This window comes from Desmodus rotundus, chromosome 2 (genome assembly GCF_022682495.2).
Source record: "Desmodus rotundus isolate HL8 chromosome 2, HLdesRot8A.1, whole genome shotgun sequence".
Lineage (NCBI taxonomy): Eukaryota > Metazoa > Chordata > Mammalia > Chiroptera > Phyllostomidae > Desmodus > Desmodus rotundus.
Window position 1 is genome coordinate 13,054,454 of NC_071388.1, and position 12,282 is coordinate 13,066,735.

Here is a 12,282-nt window from a genome sequence, read left to right on the forward strand (position 1 = left end):
ATGGTTGTTGGGGGTTTTTTTTCATGTTTTTTAACGTGAGGAGTGGGGGATGCTTGTAGATTCATCCGCAGTGAAAGAATTAGTACAAACACATCCTGGCTAGTCTCCTCCCAGAATTTCCCATCTGCAGTGCAGTGTCACAACTAGGAGGTTGGCAAGACCACTCACACTTCTTCAGCCCGAGTGTGTGCTGCTTTTCCTGTCTTCGGAGAGGCATTGGCCTTCTCTACTTACCAGTACCTTGTGTAGAAGTACTAGCATAACACTGCCCCAGTGCTGACCCCATGTCCACCCCTCCACCTCTCCAGACTAAGCAAAGCTGCTTTTCTGAACTACGTGGGTAATTTTTCCAAAATGCTGAAGAGTTAGAGAAGAGGTCCAAGAGGTCAGACACTTGGGTGCCCTACAGTCGAGTAGACAGGGAAGCACAAGTGAGAGATGGAAAGGGGTTCGTTTCACTCAGAGTCCACCCTGAAATCAGCTGAACTGCCCCAGGAAGTTTATGCTCTAGTCATAGTCGGAAGGAAAGTGTTGGGAAGCCACCAGGTTAATGGTTGATCAGTGATGCTGACAATTGAAGGGGCAAAAAGGAGATAGCCATTCTTGTCTGTCTGGTACGGGGCAGGTGGATCCTCTCCTCCATGTCAGCGGATCAGAACCAGCTGGACAGTGTGAGCTCCTTTGAGAGGTTCCAGAGTGACAGAGACACATCTCACCCCTGTTCTTCCAGGCTCACATATGTCTACTCCTCTATCCATTATGTATTTGACATTAGATTATCATACACTTATACCAGCTCTGACCTCGTACCATGGGATTGATCACCATTGCCCACAATGCCCACACACACCCAAGTCAGGAAACTGTTTGGGGCCATTTCAGGTCAGGAGTTTAGCAGCCACAATAGTTTAGCAACCACAATCATGTCACAAGTGCCAATGAAACATTCCACAAATGGAGACTGTCACTCTTTGCGTTTTTATGGGGTTTTTTTTGATTGATGAATTAAGATTCTCTGGAGTTTCCAGCAAGACATGTGGGCCCGTTATGTAGTTCTTTGTATTTACGTAGTTGGCGTATAAATGGACTTAGAGTTCTGGATGCTGTTCGTTGTTGATTGAGGCTCTACAAATTAGCTCTAACAAAGGGTTTCATAGCCATTTAGAAAGAGACAGAAGAAAAATAAAATGAATATAAAGTGAATGTGCCATTATGTTTCACACTTGGTATAGAAAAGCAATATATCATAATGTCATTTGACTGCTGGATAACCTTCAAAATATGTGTAATTTTATACTTCAAGTCAAGGCATTCATTTATTATGAAAACCAGATATTTGCAAGAGTTTAAATTTTTGTGTGTGTCTCCTAACCAGACACAAATTACCTTTAAGTAATTTGAAGTTATTTTTTTTAAGTTTATTTTTTCATAGTGAAGAAATGTTTTGATGTGCAGATACCTTGAGACATTAACTATTAATCTAAAAACAGCTCAAATATTTGTTCACCTCTAGCTGGAATCCTCTTATTGCTACTGAGAGCTAAACTCATTAAACCAGGTATGAATGCATTGCTTTGTTTCAGAGGTAATTCGAAAGTCCTGCTAGGTCCTTAAATTCCTCAGTGAATGCTTGGCAGATGCTGCCTTCTAAACCCAGCGCAAGTCACCACTGGGAGAACTAATGCGTTACAAAAGTAAACGTGTACGTGAACCGTGAGCCAGTGCCTTTTCATGCTAAATGTGGTTCCCCACATCTCCTCTGATTAGAGGTGTGCTCTGAACAAGCCGAGACGGGGCCATGCCGAGCAATGATCTCCCGCTGGTACTTTGATGTGACCGAAGGGAAGTGCGCCCCGTTCTTTTACGGCGGATGTGGCGGCAACAGAAACAACTTTGACACAGAGGAGTACTGCATGGCCGTGTGTGGCAGCGTCAGTAAGTGGACCTTCCTCCAGCCTGGCCACCTTTCGTCTTTCTCGCCACTGACTATGCTCCCTGTAACAGATTGGTTTTCCTGGTTCTTGGGGACGGGTCTGTGCTACCACTAACCCCATTTCTGTCAACCGCTCTAACCGCCAGCATCTCCTCCAGTATGTTCCACCATGAGCTCACTTCTCCGTCTCTCTCTACTAAAGCATGGCCGTGGGGGTGTCCTTTGACTGGTATGGTGCATACGTCTTGCAATTTCTGGGACTATTGAGTGTTTCTCTTTAAGCCAAGCTGGAGTTGCTGTTTTGTCTTCTCAGCTGTTCTGCAAATGTATACATATGTGTTTGTCCATGTACATGTGTGTTTGGGTCTGTGCATGTGTACTACATGTGCAAATAAGGTTTACCACTGGAAGCCAGGCTGACGATGCTTTGGTTGCTTTGGTAAGGCATATTTGCTGTGATGAGTACTTTGGATGGGTTTCATAACATGGGATTTTAATTGTAGTGGCAAGGGACGGGGACCGCATTGAGCACAGGCATTGCAAATGCCGGGGTGGGGGAAAGCGGCTCTGGGGCCCTAGAGCTCCCGCATGGACATTTGCAAAGTGTTCTTGTCCTCTCTTGGAAGTAGAAGAAAACTCTTGCCTTAACATTAGAAACCTTCAGTGAAACAAGGCTTAGGGAGTTGGGAAAAACACTGAACTTGAAACTTTCCATGACTCTGGGGGATAAATAAATGAAGTCATGATGACTTAAATGCAAGTTGAAACCTCCCGCAGAGGTAGTTCTCAGGAAGTAATGCACCAGACACTCAGGGCTTTTGTTCTCAATGGCCTTCCAGGTTAAATTCCCAGTTTTATTTTATTTACTTTGTGTTCACGAGTCAGAAGTTTTAACTACTCAAGAAACGCTTACTCACCTTGATAAATGAAAGATTACATTCAATAATTGTTCATTGTTTTGTTGGAGAGACTCCTGCCTTTTCTCCTTGGTCTTTGGGAGGGTGAGTCCCCATTTCCTGCCCGGGACTTTCAGGGATTATATAAATGGTTTTCCGGTGTGATCATAGGATTAGGCTGCACAAAAACAGGGCCTGCACCATGAAGACCTTCTATTGTGAAGCCCAGCATCCAAGTGGAATCGGATGGAAAGTTCCTGTGGGTCTCTGGTGTAGGAGATGACTCCACTTCTGTCCTGTGGGAGAACAGGTGTAGGAATGGGTAACCAATGGGCATCTTTCCCAGGCCCTGATTGGATGATTGCACCTCCTAGCTCAAAAAACTCCTTTCTTCAATTTCAAACAAAGAAGTTAATTAGGTCAGGTAACAGGGAGCACAATGGGGGTTCTCTTGCCTAGACCCTCTTGAACAAAGGGCCTTTGTTAAAGGGATTCTGACTGGTGTAGCTGCTGGGGGAGATTTTCTGGCATTTTCCCGGAGGTGAATTTTTTTCTTGGAGTGTAAATATTTGTGCATGTAACATAGAAGAGGGTTTTTAAAAATTATTAGCAGTGGTGAGTTTGCCTCCAGAGTTGGAAACACCCCCCAAAATAAGTTTTTAAAAAACCTGCAGCAGCCCCTACACACACCCTCTCCATTTAATTAGTTTGGTTTGAGCCAGGTCGGGAGCGAGCAGCGGGCCCCACAGGTCAGGTGCAGTCTCTGGAGGTGCCCTGGATGGCACACTTTTTGCTGAGATTTGTAAAAGGTACCTGCTCTCAACAAAGATGTAATGGATAAGCCAGGCAGTACTTTGTTTCAGGGCAAGTGGGTTACAGAAAAATTTATCAGGATAGCAAACAGGAGAGGCCTCAGGTCACTTAGAAAGGTGGACAGATAAGTGAAGAGTAAAGGCTCAACAAGTAGCCGGGGCTGGGAGCCAGAGGCTAGCTACCCTGTGAACAGATGAAACAGGAGAGTTTCCGTGGAGAATGGACGGGAGGGAACTGGTGATGCTGGGCACTAAGGAGGGAAAATGGGAGCCAGAAATCTTCCACGGGCCACTGACACCCAAGTGCCAGCATTCCAATATCCAGCATTCTAAGACGGTATTGTGGAAATGTATCTTATGTTTCTATGTTGACTTTGGTTGCATGCTGGAGCCAAAACTCAGGACATTTGCTTAGCTTTTGTTTTGAATTCCATGATTTTGTTTTTGTTTTTGCCTTTGGTTAGTGGAATTGTGTGAATGAGTTTCAGCCATCATTCCCATGTTTCTATTTTTGTTTTTAGTTATGTTCTTTTATTTTCTCCATAGTGTCCCAAAGTTTACTCAAGACTACCCAGGAGCTTCTTCCCCAAGATGCTGTTAAACGTATGTTGTAAATCCCCTGGGGGCAGCGGGGAGGGGAGAAGTACATTGCATGGCTGGATTTTAAGTCCAGCATCCTCACCTTCTGTGCATGATTCTGTGTTTCTTGGACACCTACCTGTCTTTAATAAGATGTCTATTTCCACTGCCTTGCTTACAATTATGTCTGATTTTGCCAGACAACTTCAGATGTCCAGCTAAGGGCCTTGATTAAGCTGCTTCTATTTCCTATCAGTTTCCTTATTAGTTAGCATGGTTCTATAAACTACTGTATATACAACATTTCTATTGTGTTTTATTTGGCATCGCTGTTTTATTTCCTAAAGCTCACAGGCGCCACAGTTTAACAAAAGGCTATGTTTATAAGGGACTTGTTCTCCAGGAAAAAAATATTCCATGTGCATGCATTGTACTAACTGTGGGTACTAGGACCCATGCACTGGCTCCAGTTTGTGTTGTAAGACAGCTGTTATGCTTCAGGTCACTTCGGAATGCAGAACCATCCCTCCCACCTGTCCCTGAGTGCACACTCGTGGGACGTGATCATTAAGATGTAGAGAAAGGGCTTCCTCCAAAGAAGTATTATGTCAGCCTGCTGTACGTCTGTGCTTTGTAATGATTTCAGTTGGCATATCAGTCTCCCTTGGTTTAAAAATGTGGTGCCAGACTCATAAGTACTCATTTTTAAATTTGGATTGCATCCAGAAATGGATTGATTCATCCAGTGTTAGGTCAGAGAAGGTATGTACTATTGATGCTTGTGGCTGCTGGAAGAAGGCACTGACTTTCAGTTGTAGCTTAGATATCATGAAAATTAGCATTTTTTGTTTATTTTTTATTGTGGTAACATTGGTTAATAAAATGACATAGGTTTCGGGTGTACAGATCTATAACACATCATCTGTACATGGAATTGTGTGCTCACCAAGTCAGGCCTCCTTCCATCAGCATATAGCCCCCCTTCGCCCTCATCTACCTCCCCCACCCCTCTTCCCTCTGGTAATCACCAGAAGATTAGCATTTTCCTATATTAATCTGAAAAAAATCTGGTCTCAAAATTGATGAGACCAATTATCTTTTTTTAAGAGAAAAAGATCAATTATAGTTGGAGAGTTATATAATTTACAAAAGATGCTATCATAGAAAAACTTTTTAATGGCCTCCGTAAGATTCAAATATATTCAAATTATGTATAACTTTTGAAGGATGTGGTTTTTTACTGTCACAACAAACATATTTCCTGTGATTGTGAAAAAGCATTCTTTCTAAGAACATGGAAAGTATTGGGAGCGAGTAGACATAGAACGATTAGGGAAAACTACCGAAATTACACTGTAACATTGATAATACATCGATCTGTGTGCCATGTTGGGTTCAGTAGGTATTTTCACGGATCATTTGTTTTTCTCAGGAATACTCTGGGTGTTTTCCTCATTCCCTTTGTGCACATGGGAAAATGAGGATTTAAAGAGCTCAGTGACTTTTCTTCCCCAGCCATCGAAAAGGGCAGGGCCAGGTCTGAAACCTCAGTGCTATTTCGGCTATGCTCCATATTCCAACTGGGCAAGTAGTGGTTCTGACATTGTTTTCTAGATTAGAAAACTTATATTTGGGGTTCAGACGCACGTTTTAAGAATATAGAAGGTAGTAGAAATCGGATGAAATATATTAAAAGCACTTTTTTGTAAATGCCATGAATATAGCACTCCTCAATGAATTAAATGTCTTTCTCATCCTTTCACAAAACAATGTATTTTTACTTTAAGTTCTATTTTATATTATTTTAGCATATAAAATAATTGTGTTTCCCATTGACATTAATTAACGGAAATGAACATTGTCATTTGATAACTTTATTTTCTTCAATACTTGCATCCTCAACTCCTTCAAAAAGACATTGAAAATTTTTTGTAATATCCTCTTTCCCAGTAATTTTCTCCCTCTGTTTGTAGTGTGTTTGGGATCCCGACACTTTCTCGGAGGGTGAAGTGTGATTTTGCAGTTATGTTTTCTTATCTACCTACAGAGACTCTTCAGTCACAGCAAGTGAAGGGCTTTGCAGCATTTGTACAAACAGGCTGGAGGAAGCGTATAATTTGTAGTTATTTATAGCCTGGGCAGCTATACTACCTTATTTGTAGCAAAGCTGCACATTTGAGTTGAAAAAGTCACGGTCGTCTGGAGGTCAGATGCAGACAGCAGACTGGAGTTGCAGAACGTGAGCCAGGACTAGAACCGGGAACAGGCCCCTTTGATTCAGCAACTTGAGCTCGCACTTGGCTCCTTCACCAACCCGGGGCTCCCTAACCAACCCAGCTGGAGGGAATCTCTCTTCACAAAGGTGGCTGGTTTTACGGGTTTCTCAGTCTGACTTACTTCTGATCCCATAAAAAATGTGAACTGAGATAGAAAATGCTTTTCAGTTAAACTGATTTAAAATTACACACATTAGAGAAAATGTGTGATGGCCTACATTTTAAGTACAATAATTTTCCTGTCAAGACTTATTATTATAATTAGATATTTCTAGATTGTTAGTCTTTGTCATAAAAAAAACAATTCTGAACATTTTCAAGGGACACTTAATTTGGGGCGTTGGTATCATAGGTAATGATTAAACTATTGATACATAGGATAGAGCTGTGATGCTAAGAGCTTTCATTTTGCAAATAAACTTGTAGATTTGAACCCTTGTGAAAATCCCTGTCTTATTTGGAGTAAAGTATGTTGTGAGCAAGACCTGAGTTGTTTCTGACGTCACTTTCGTGTCCGCCCGTTTGGGTTTAAAACAGTGCAAAGGTCTCACATTCAGCCTGCCCAGTGCGGTCTTCGTGAACAGTGACATCGCTACACGCGTGTTTCATTGATTAGTTTGTTTCAGATGAGAGTATGATCTTTTGTGTGTGTGTGGTATTCTCCCCATCAGATTGCATCTCAAATGGCAAACAAATGGACTCTTTTATGGCATTTAATCTCACAGAGAGTATCATGCCCATTTTTAGTCAGCCGACTACACCAAGGGGTCTGACCCAAGAGACTGACAAATGACCCATCCTGCCCCCTTTTCTTGGGGCGAGTTGTGGTATAAACAACACCTGCAGCAAGGTCTCAGCTTCTACATTATTGACATTTTGGGTCGGATAATTCACTGTTGTGGGTGTGTGGAGGATGGGGAGCAGCATCCCTGGCGTCTCCCCACTAGGTGCCAGTAACACCAGCCCAGCTGTCATAACTGAAAGTATCTCTAGACTTTGCCAAATGTGCCCTTGGTGGGGAGGGGGGACAAAATCACCCCTTTGTGAGAACATGTGATCTCGACTAATAGTGTGCCCCCATCTGATTCAGAAGTATAACCAGACTGATGAAAACATGTATGCTTTCCATACACTTGAAGGCATGTCGAAGTGTTGGAATGTCGGAAGCCTCCAATTCTCCACTGATGTTTATGAAATTGAATGTGTGCAGCCTGGATATTTGCAAGTTAAGGTAGAAGCTGCTGTTCTCACCTTTGTTAGAGGTCTCATCGTCTTCCTACTCTAATATAAGAACTATTAGGGAAGCAGAGAATAAATCAATAAGCCCCTGGGGTGGAAGTGCATGTTTGCCATACACCACCCCATCCTCTTCTCTCTGTGTCTTCCTGGCTTCACAGAATCCCAGCATCTGCTAGAGAACGACCATATGTAGAGCTACCGCGGAGCCTTGCTTACACAGGCTACTTGGCATCTAGGATGTAACTTGGGATTGTGTTTATGGCTGTAGGTTCTTTGTAAAGGTGTAGATGTGGCCTCATGCAGGATTGGGGAAGCAATAAAAATTGGTATCTACTCACATCCAAATGGCCCACATAGAATCCCCTAGTTGTCTTCCAGGGAATATATAAAATCAGGCCAAACCACCATCCCCAGTTCTAAGGTTGTTAACCTCAGAAGCATACAATTTGCAAACTGTGGATAACTCACCGTGTGACCTTTGAATGGAATGGCCACCCTAGCCCAGAGTTGTCCTGTCAGAACGTCAAGGCCATTTAATCTTTAGCCAGACTTGAACCATTATTCTTAATCCCACTGTGTTTGCTCTTCCGATTGTGAAATAGCAACTCGTAGTTTCCGTTAACCACATTCCCGAACACTAAGAGAACTGATATTTTTATAGAATGGCTAAGCATTATTTAAAACAATTAAAATCATTAAAAGACGTGGTGGTACATTAAATTATAGGTCACATCAGTGCCAACAAAGCCTGTTAGATCATCAGATATGAGACGCTGCATCTTTGACATCCAGAATGGTTGGGACGAAGAGGTCTGAGCTGCCACGGTGAGAAACCCTAACGTGGAAAATTGTTGATTTGCTCAGCAAAACCAGCATTTAAAAAAAAAAAAAAAAAGCTTATTTACTCAGAACAGTAAAGAAAATGCTCATTATATATGTGCTCTAATCTTTAGCTATTTCCAAAGAAGAGTAAGCAGTTTAACAAAGGATCAGCAAAAGTTTTCTCTAAAAGGCCAGATAGTCAGTATTTTAGGTTTTTGTGGACCACATGGTCTCTGTTACAGGTATTCGTTGTAGCTTGGTGGTAGCCACAGCCAACTGACAAGTGAATAGATACGGCTGTGTCCAATAAAACACGGTTTACAAAAGCAGACCAGCAGGCCAACCTCTGGCTTAATGAAACTGTTACTTTTGAGCCCAGGACGAGCTGGGGATGAGCTAGGTATTTTAAAGGACACCAGCAGAATAAATCAAATACCCGGCTTTTAATAACGTGACAGTCTCGTTGATGAGAGGAGACCCAAGTATGGGATGGAATTAAACAACAACGTCAAATAAAACATACAAGTGTAGGGAACGCTTGCTGTGGAAAGCTGGAACAAAATGAAATTGGTTTCATCCTGAAGACCTCCATAGAGGCTAACAGTTCACCTGGCTTTAACGGCTGTAGCTTCTGTCACAGTGGACAACATTGGAGATTTTGACTCTTTGAACTCATCGGTTCAGCCTTGAGCAGCTGTGACAGGTCACCCCTTTATGATCCATCATTAACGAAGTTGGGAATTGCCTCCAGCAAACTGAGGAAAAAACAATAACCGAAGACTAAGAAGGTCTAGATGCCAGTCATGGTCACTGTTGCTTCCCACACATATTTTGGATTCAGACTTAAAGATGCTTTTCAATCGTGGTGCGTTGTGTTAAGTAGGATGTGGATATCAATAAAAATAACACCAGCATTCCTTCTTTCACTCTCACTTCTTATATTCAACAAAATTCCCATGGCAGTGCGTGTCCCTAAGACATAAAAAAGAAATGCAGGCCGGCTGGGGTAGAGTAAACACAGCGTAGATTACACTTTTATTACTTATGTCCGCCTGACGCATTGGCGGTCTGCCAGCCCCAGTCACACGGGCTGCAGAGTAATGATGCGAGGCCGTGGCGGGGAAAGTGCCTTTGTTCCTTCTGTTTGGAGAGAGAGTATAACCCCATTTAAGGATCGCAGACTCTTTCACGTTACAGATGGTTCCCCCAACTCGCATGTGGAAGTGGTGATAGATCTTGGAGTGTCGCGTGTGTTGGGGATTTTTGCTGTTTCAGAATTAGCGAAATGGAGCCCTTGTTTTTAAAAAAGAAAAGCGAAGGTGGCAGTCCGCAAAGCTCTGCCATGTCTGGAAATTAAAGTTTCACATAAAATTGTTCTTTACGGGTTTACAGTTCACCCATATATAAATTATCCCCATTGCCACCTCTCATATAAATCACAGCCATTTCAAGTGACAGTATTGCCAGCTCTGTATAAAATCGCATTTTTCGCAATAAGGCAAGGACTTACATAGGTCTTAATTTACTTTCATTTTCTATTGTCATTGCTATAGAGGTAATACATTGCCTTTCTGCTGGCAAAGGGAAACTAATCAAATTTTCTCGTTAGAACCTAATGTTAGTATATTGACTAGATGCCATTTATGGGCTTCCGTTAAGGGAAACATTTGCCTTGTGGCTTGGTGTCGGTGGTTGTAGCTGTTACTGTTTGAAGGTGGGATTATTCTCTTTTTGCATCCTGAGCCCATTATAACTAAATTTATGTGTTGCCCTAGAAATTGAGAAAACCAACAAATATCAAAGTAATTGGGGCGATTTTTCACGATGTCTCTGGCTGTGGACTCCACGTTCTTGCTGTCTTTAGTGCGAATATGAAATGGAATACCGTGTGGTAATTGTAAAGTCCGACCTGGAATGGGTATTGGGTGCGTGGACACTCAAATTTGACGTTGTGTCTGATACAGGGGCCCTGCAAATGGGCGAGGAGAGTCACTTCCACTGCATTCTGCAGACGATACCAGTTTCCACCCTGTTTTGAAGTAACCTCCCTTATCATTACGAAGGGGAAACACAGGAACGGAAACATTTTGCTGGCACCGAGTCCCCAATAATGGCCGTGTATTGTGTGACAGGAACATTGGGAACAGTACCAGGGTTCATTAATAAACTGGAAGCAACTCTGCTCCCCTTCACCCTCCACGCCCCCCCCCCCCCCATTGAGCTGTGGCAGGCGCTACCAGGAGATGGCAGTGTGAAGCGGAAGTGTTGTGACAAGCCGTGGTGCATCATTTCTAAAACTGAAATGAGCCCTCACACGTGAGAAAACAGTACTTCCCTTAGTGTTTGGTTACCTGTGGTTTAGGTAACAGTGTTTTATGGTAATGGGATGAATCTGATCCTTCTCATCTGTGTTGGGGGGAGTGTGGCGGGGTGGGGGGGACACACAGTGAGAACCCCTCACCACCTCCCTGCTACTTTTCCAAGCCACCCTCCCCTTTGTGTTCTACTCTTTAAAGATCTCCTGATGGCTTTGCCCCTTAGCAGACTGATCCTTTAAAGCACATTTTGCTCTCCTTTAAAGCAACCCGTGTTGGCTCTGCCTCTCTCATACTGTCTCCCTTGCCCATCCTGGAATTTTCCAGCCACGCTCACCTCTTAGGGCCTTTGTGCGAGTTTCTCCATCGGCCTGCCCTGTTCTCCCAGCAGGTGACTGGAAAGTAGGACTGTTTTGTAAATGTCACTGCAGCGAGACCCAGCCTGGCCACTTCCTTACTGCTACTGTGGTCTACTCTCCTCCACTCCCTGCCCCCAGCCCTCCTGATTCTTAGCATCGCTCTATTTTTTTTTCTCCATAATAACAAATCACATCACACGTTAGCCATGTGAATTATTATTTTTTGAGATGGTTGTTTCTTTCACTAGAACAAAATTCCACAAGGACAGGGTCTTTGTTTGCTCATTGGTTTCTCCCCCATGCCTCACATAGGGTAGAAGCTGTCATTTTACTTGGGGGAATGAAGGACTGAGCAACTTCTCTGAATGGAGCCTAGTCTACATCTGGGCTACTGGCTCGGCTTCTCAGATACCTCTGACCTCCCAGGGTTACAAAAAGAAAATGGGATGAGGCTTATATCCAAAGCATTTCTCATCCAGAAGTGTACCAAGCTTTTGGAAGCAGAATGTTCATCTTGAGGCAGTAATGTGCTGTGAGTGGGAACTGGTTTTCTGTTGTATTTTTTCACTTGGTGTTAGGGGCAGACACCCATGCTGTGTATAAGAAGGTATACATCCCACCGTATGCTACCAGGCTGTTACAAGACTAAGAAAATTGATAGGAAGGTCATCCGAAAGTTAAAGAAACATGTAGAGGATGGTGGGAGTGCTGCTTAGGATTTGGCAGCTAGAGATCAAAATCTAGACCTAGAAATGCTTAACCCTGAGTTTTAAGTTGAGTATTTTTTTCGGAAAGGTGACTATACTCAGCAAGCTTGCTTGCGGAAAGAATGAATGAGCATGTCCAAACAGGGACTGAGGGCTAAAAGATTATTCAGTCTCAAGATCTATGGGATCTTTCCCTTTGACCCTAGTTTTGTAATCCTGCTTCTGGTGAACGCTGGCTGGAGGTGATTTGCCAGGTGGCATACAAAGCAGGAACAGCCTGGAAAACAGGCCAGCAGCTACCATAACAAAGTATATTTTTGGCCAGTTCACGTTGTTCATTAACC

The 12,282-nt window shown here is 43.1% G+C and overlaps 1 protein-coding gene across 6 annotated transcripts in view; it reads left to right on the forward strand.

Annotated features, from left to right (window-relative positions):
• The window catches only part of APP (amyloid beta precursor protein), a 238,273-nt gene that overhangs the window by 140,311 nt on the left and 85,680 nt on the right, over nt 1-12,282 (forward strand). For 2 of the 6 annotated variants that reach the window (XM_024562633.4, XM_024562639.4), the window contains exons 7-8: nt 1,768-1,935; nt 4,188-4,244. The exons of 2 other annotated variants lie outside the window; for them this stretch is intronic. In XM_024562633.4, coding sequence (XP_024418401.2) covers nt 1,768-1,935; nt 4,188-4,244 — 225 coding nt within the window. The remainder of the gene's footprint in view (nt 1-1,767; nt 1,936-4,187; nt 4,245-12,282) is intronic. 2 more of the 6 variants (XM_024562643.4, XM_024562648.4) reach the window with 1 other exon arrangement.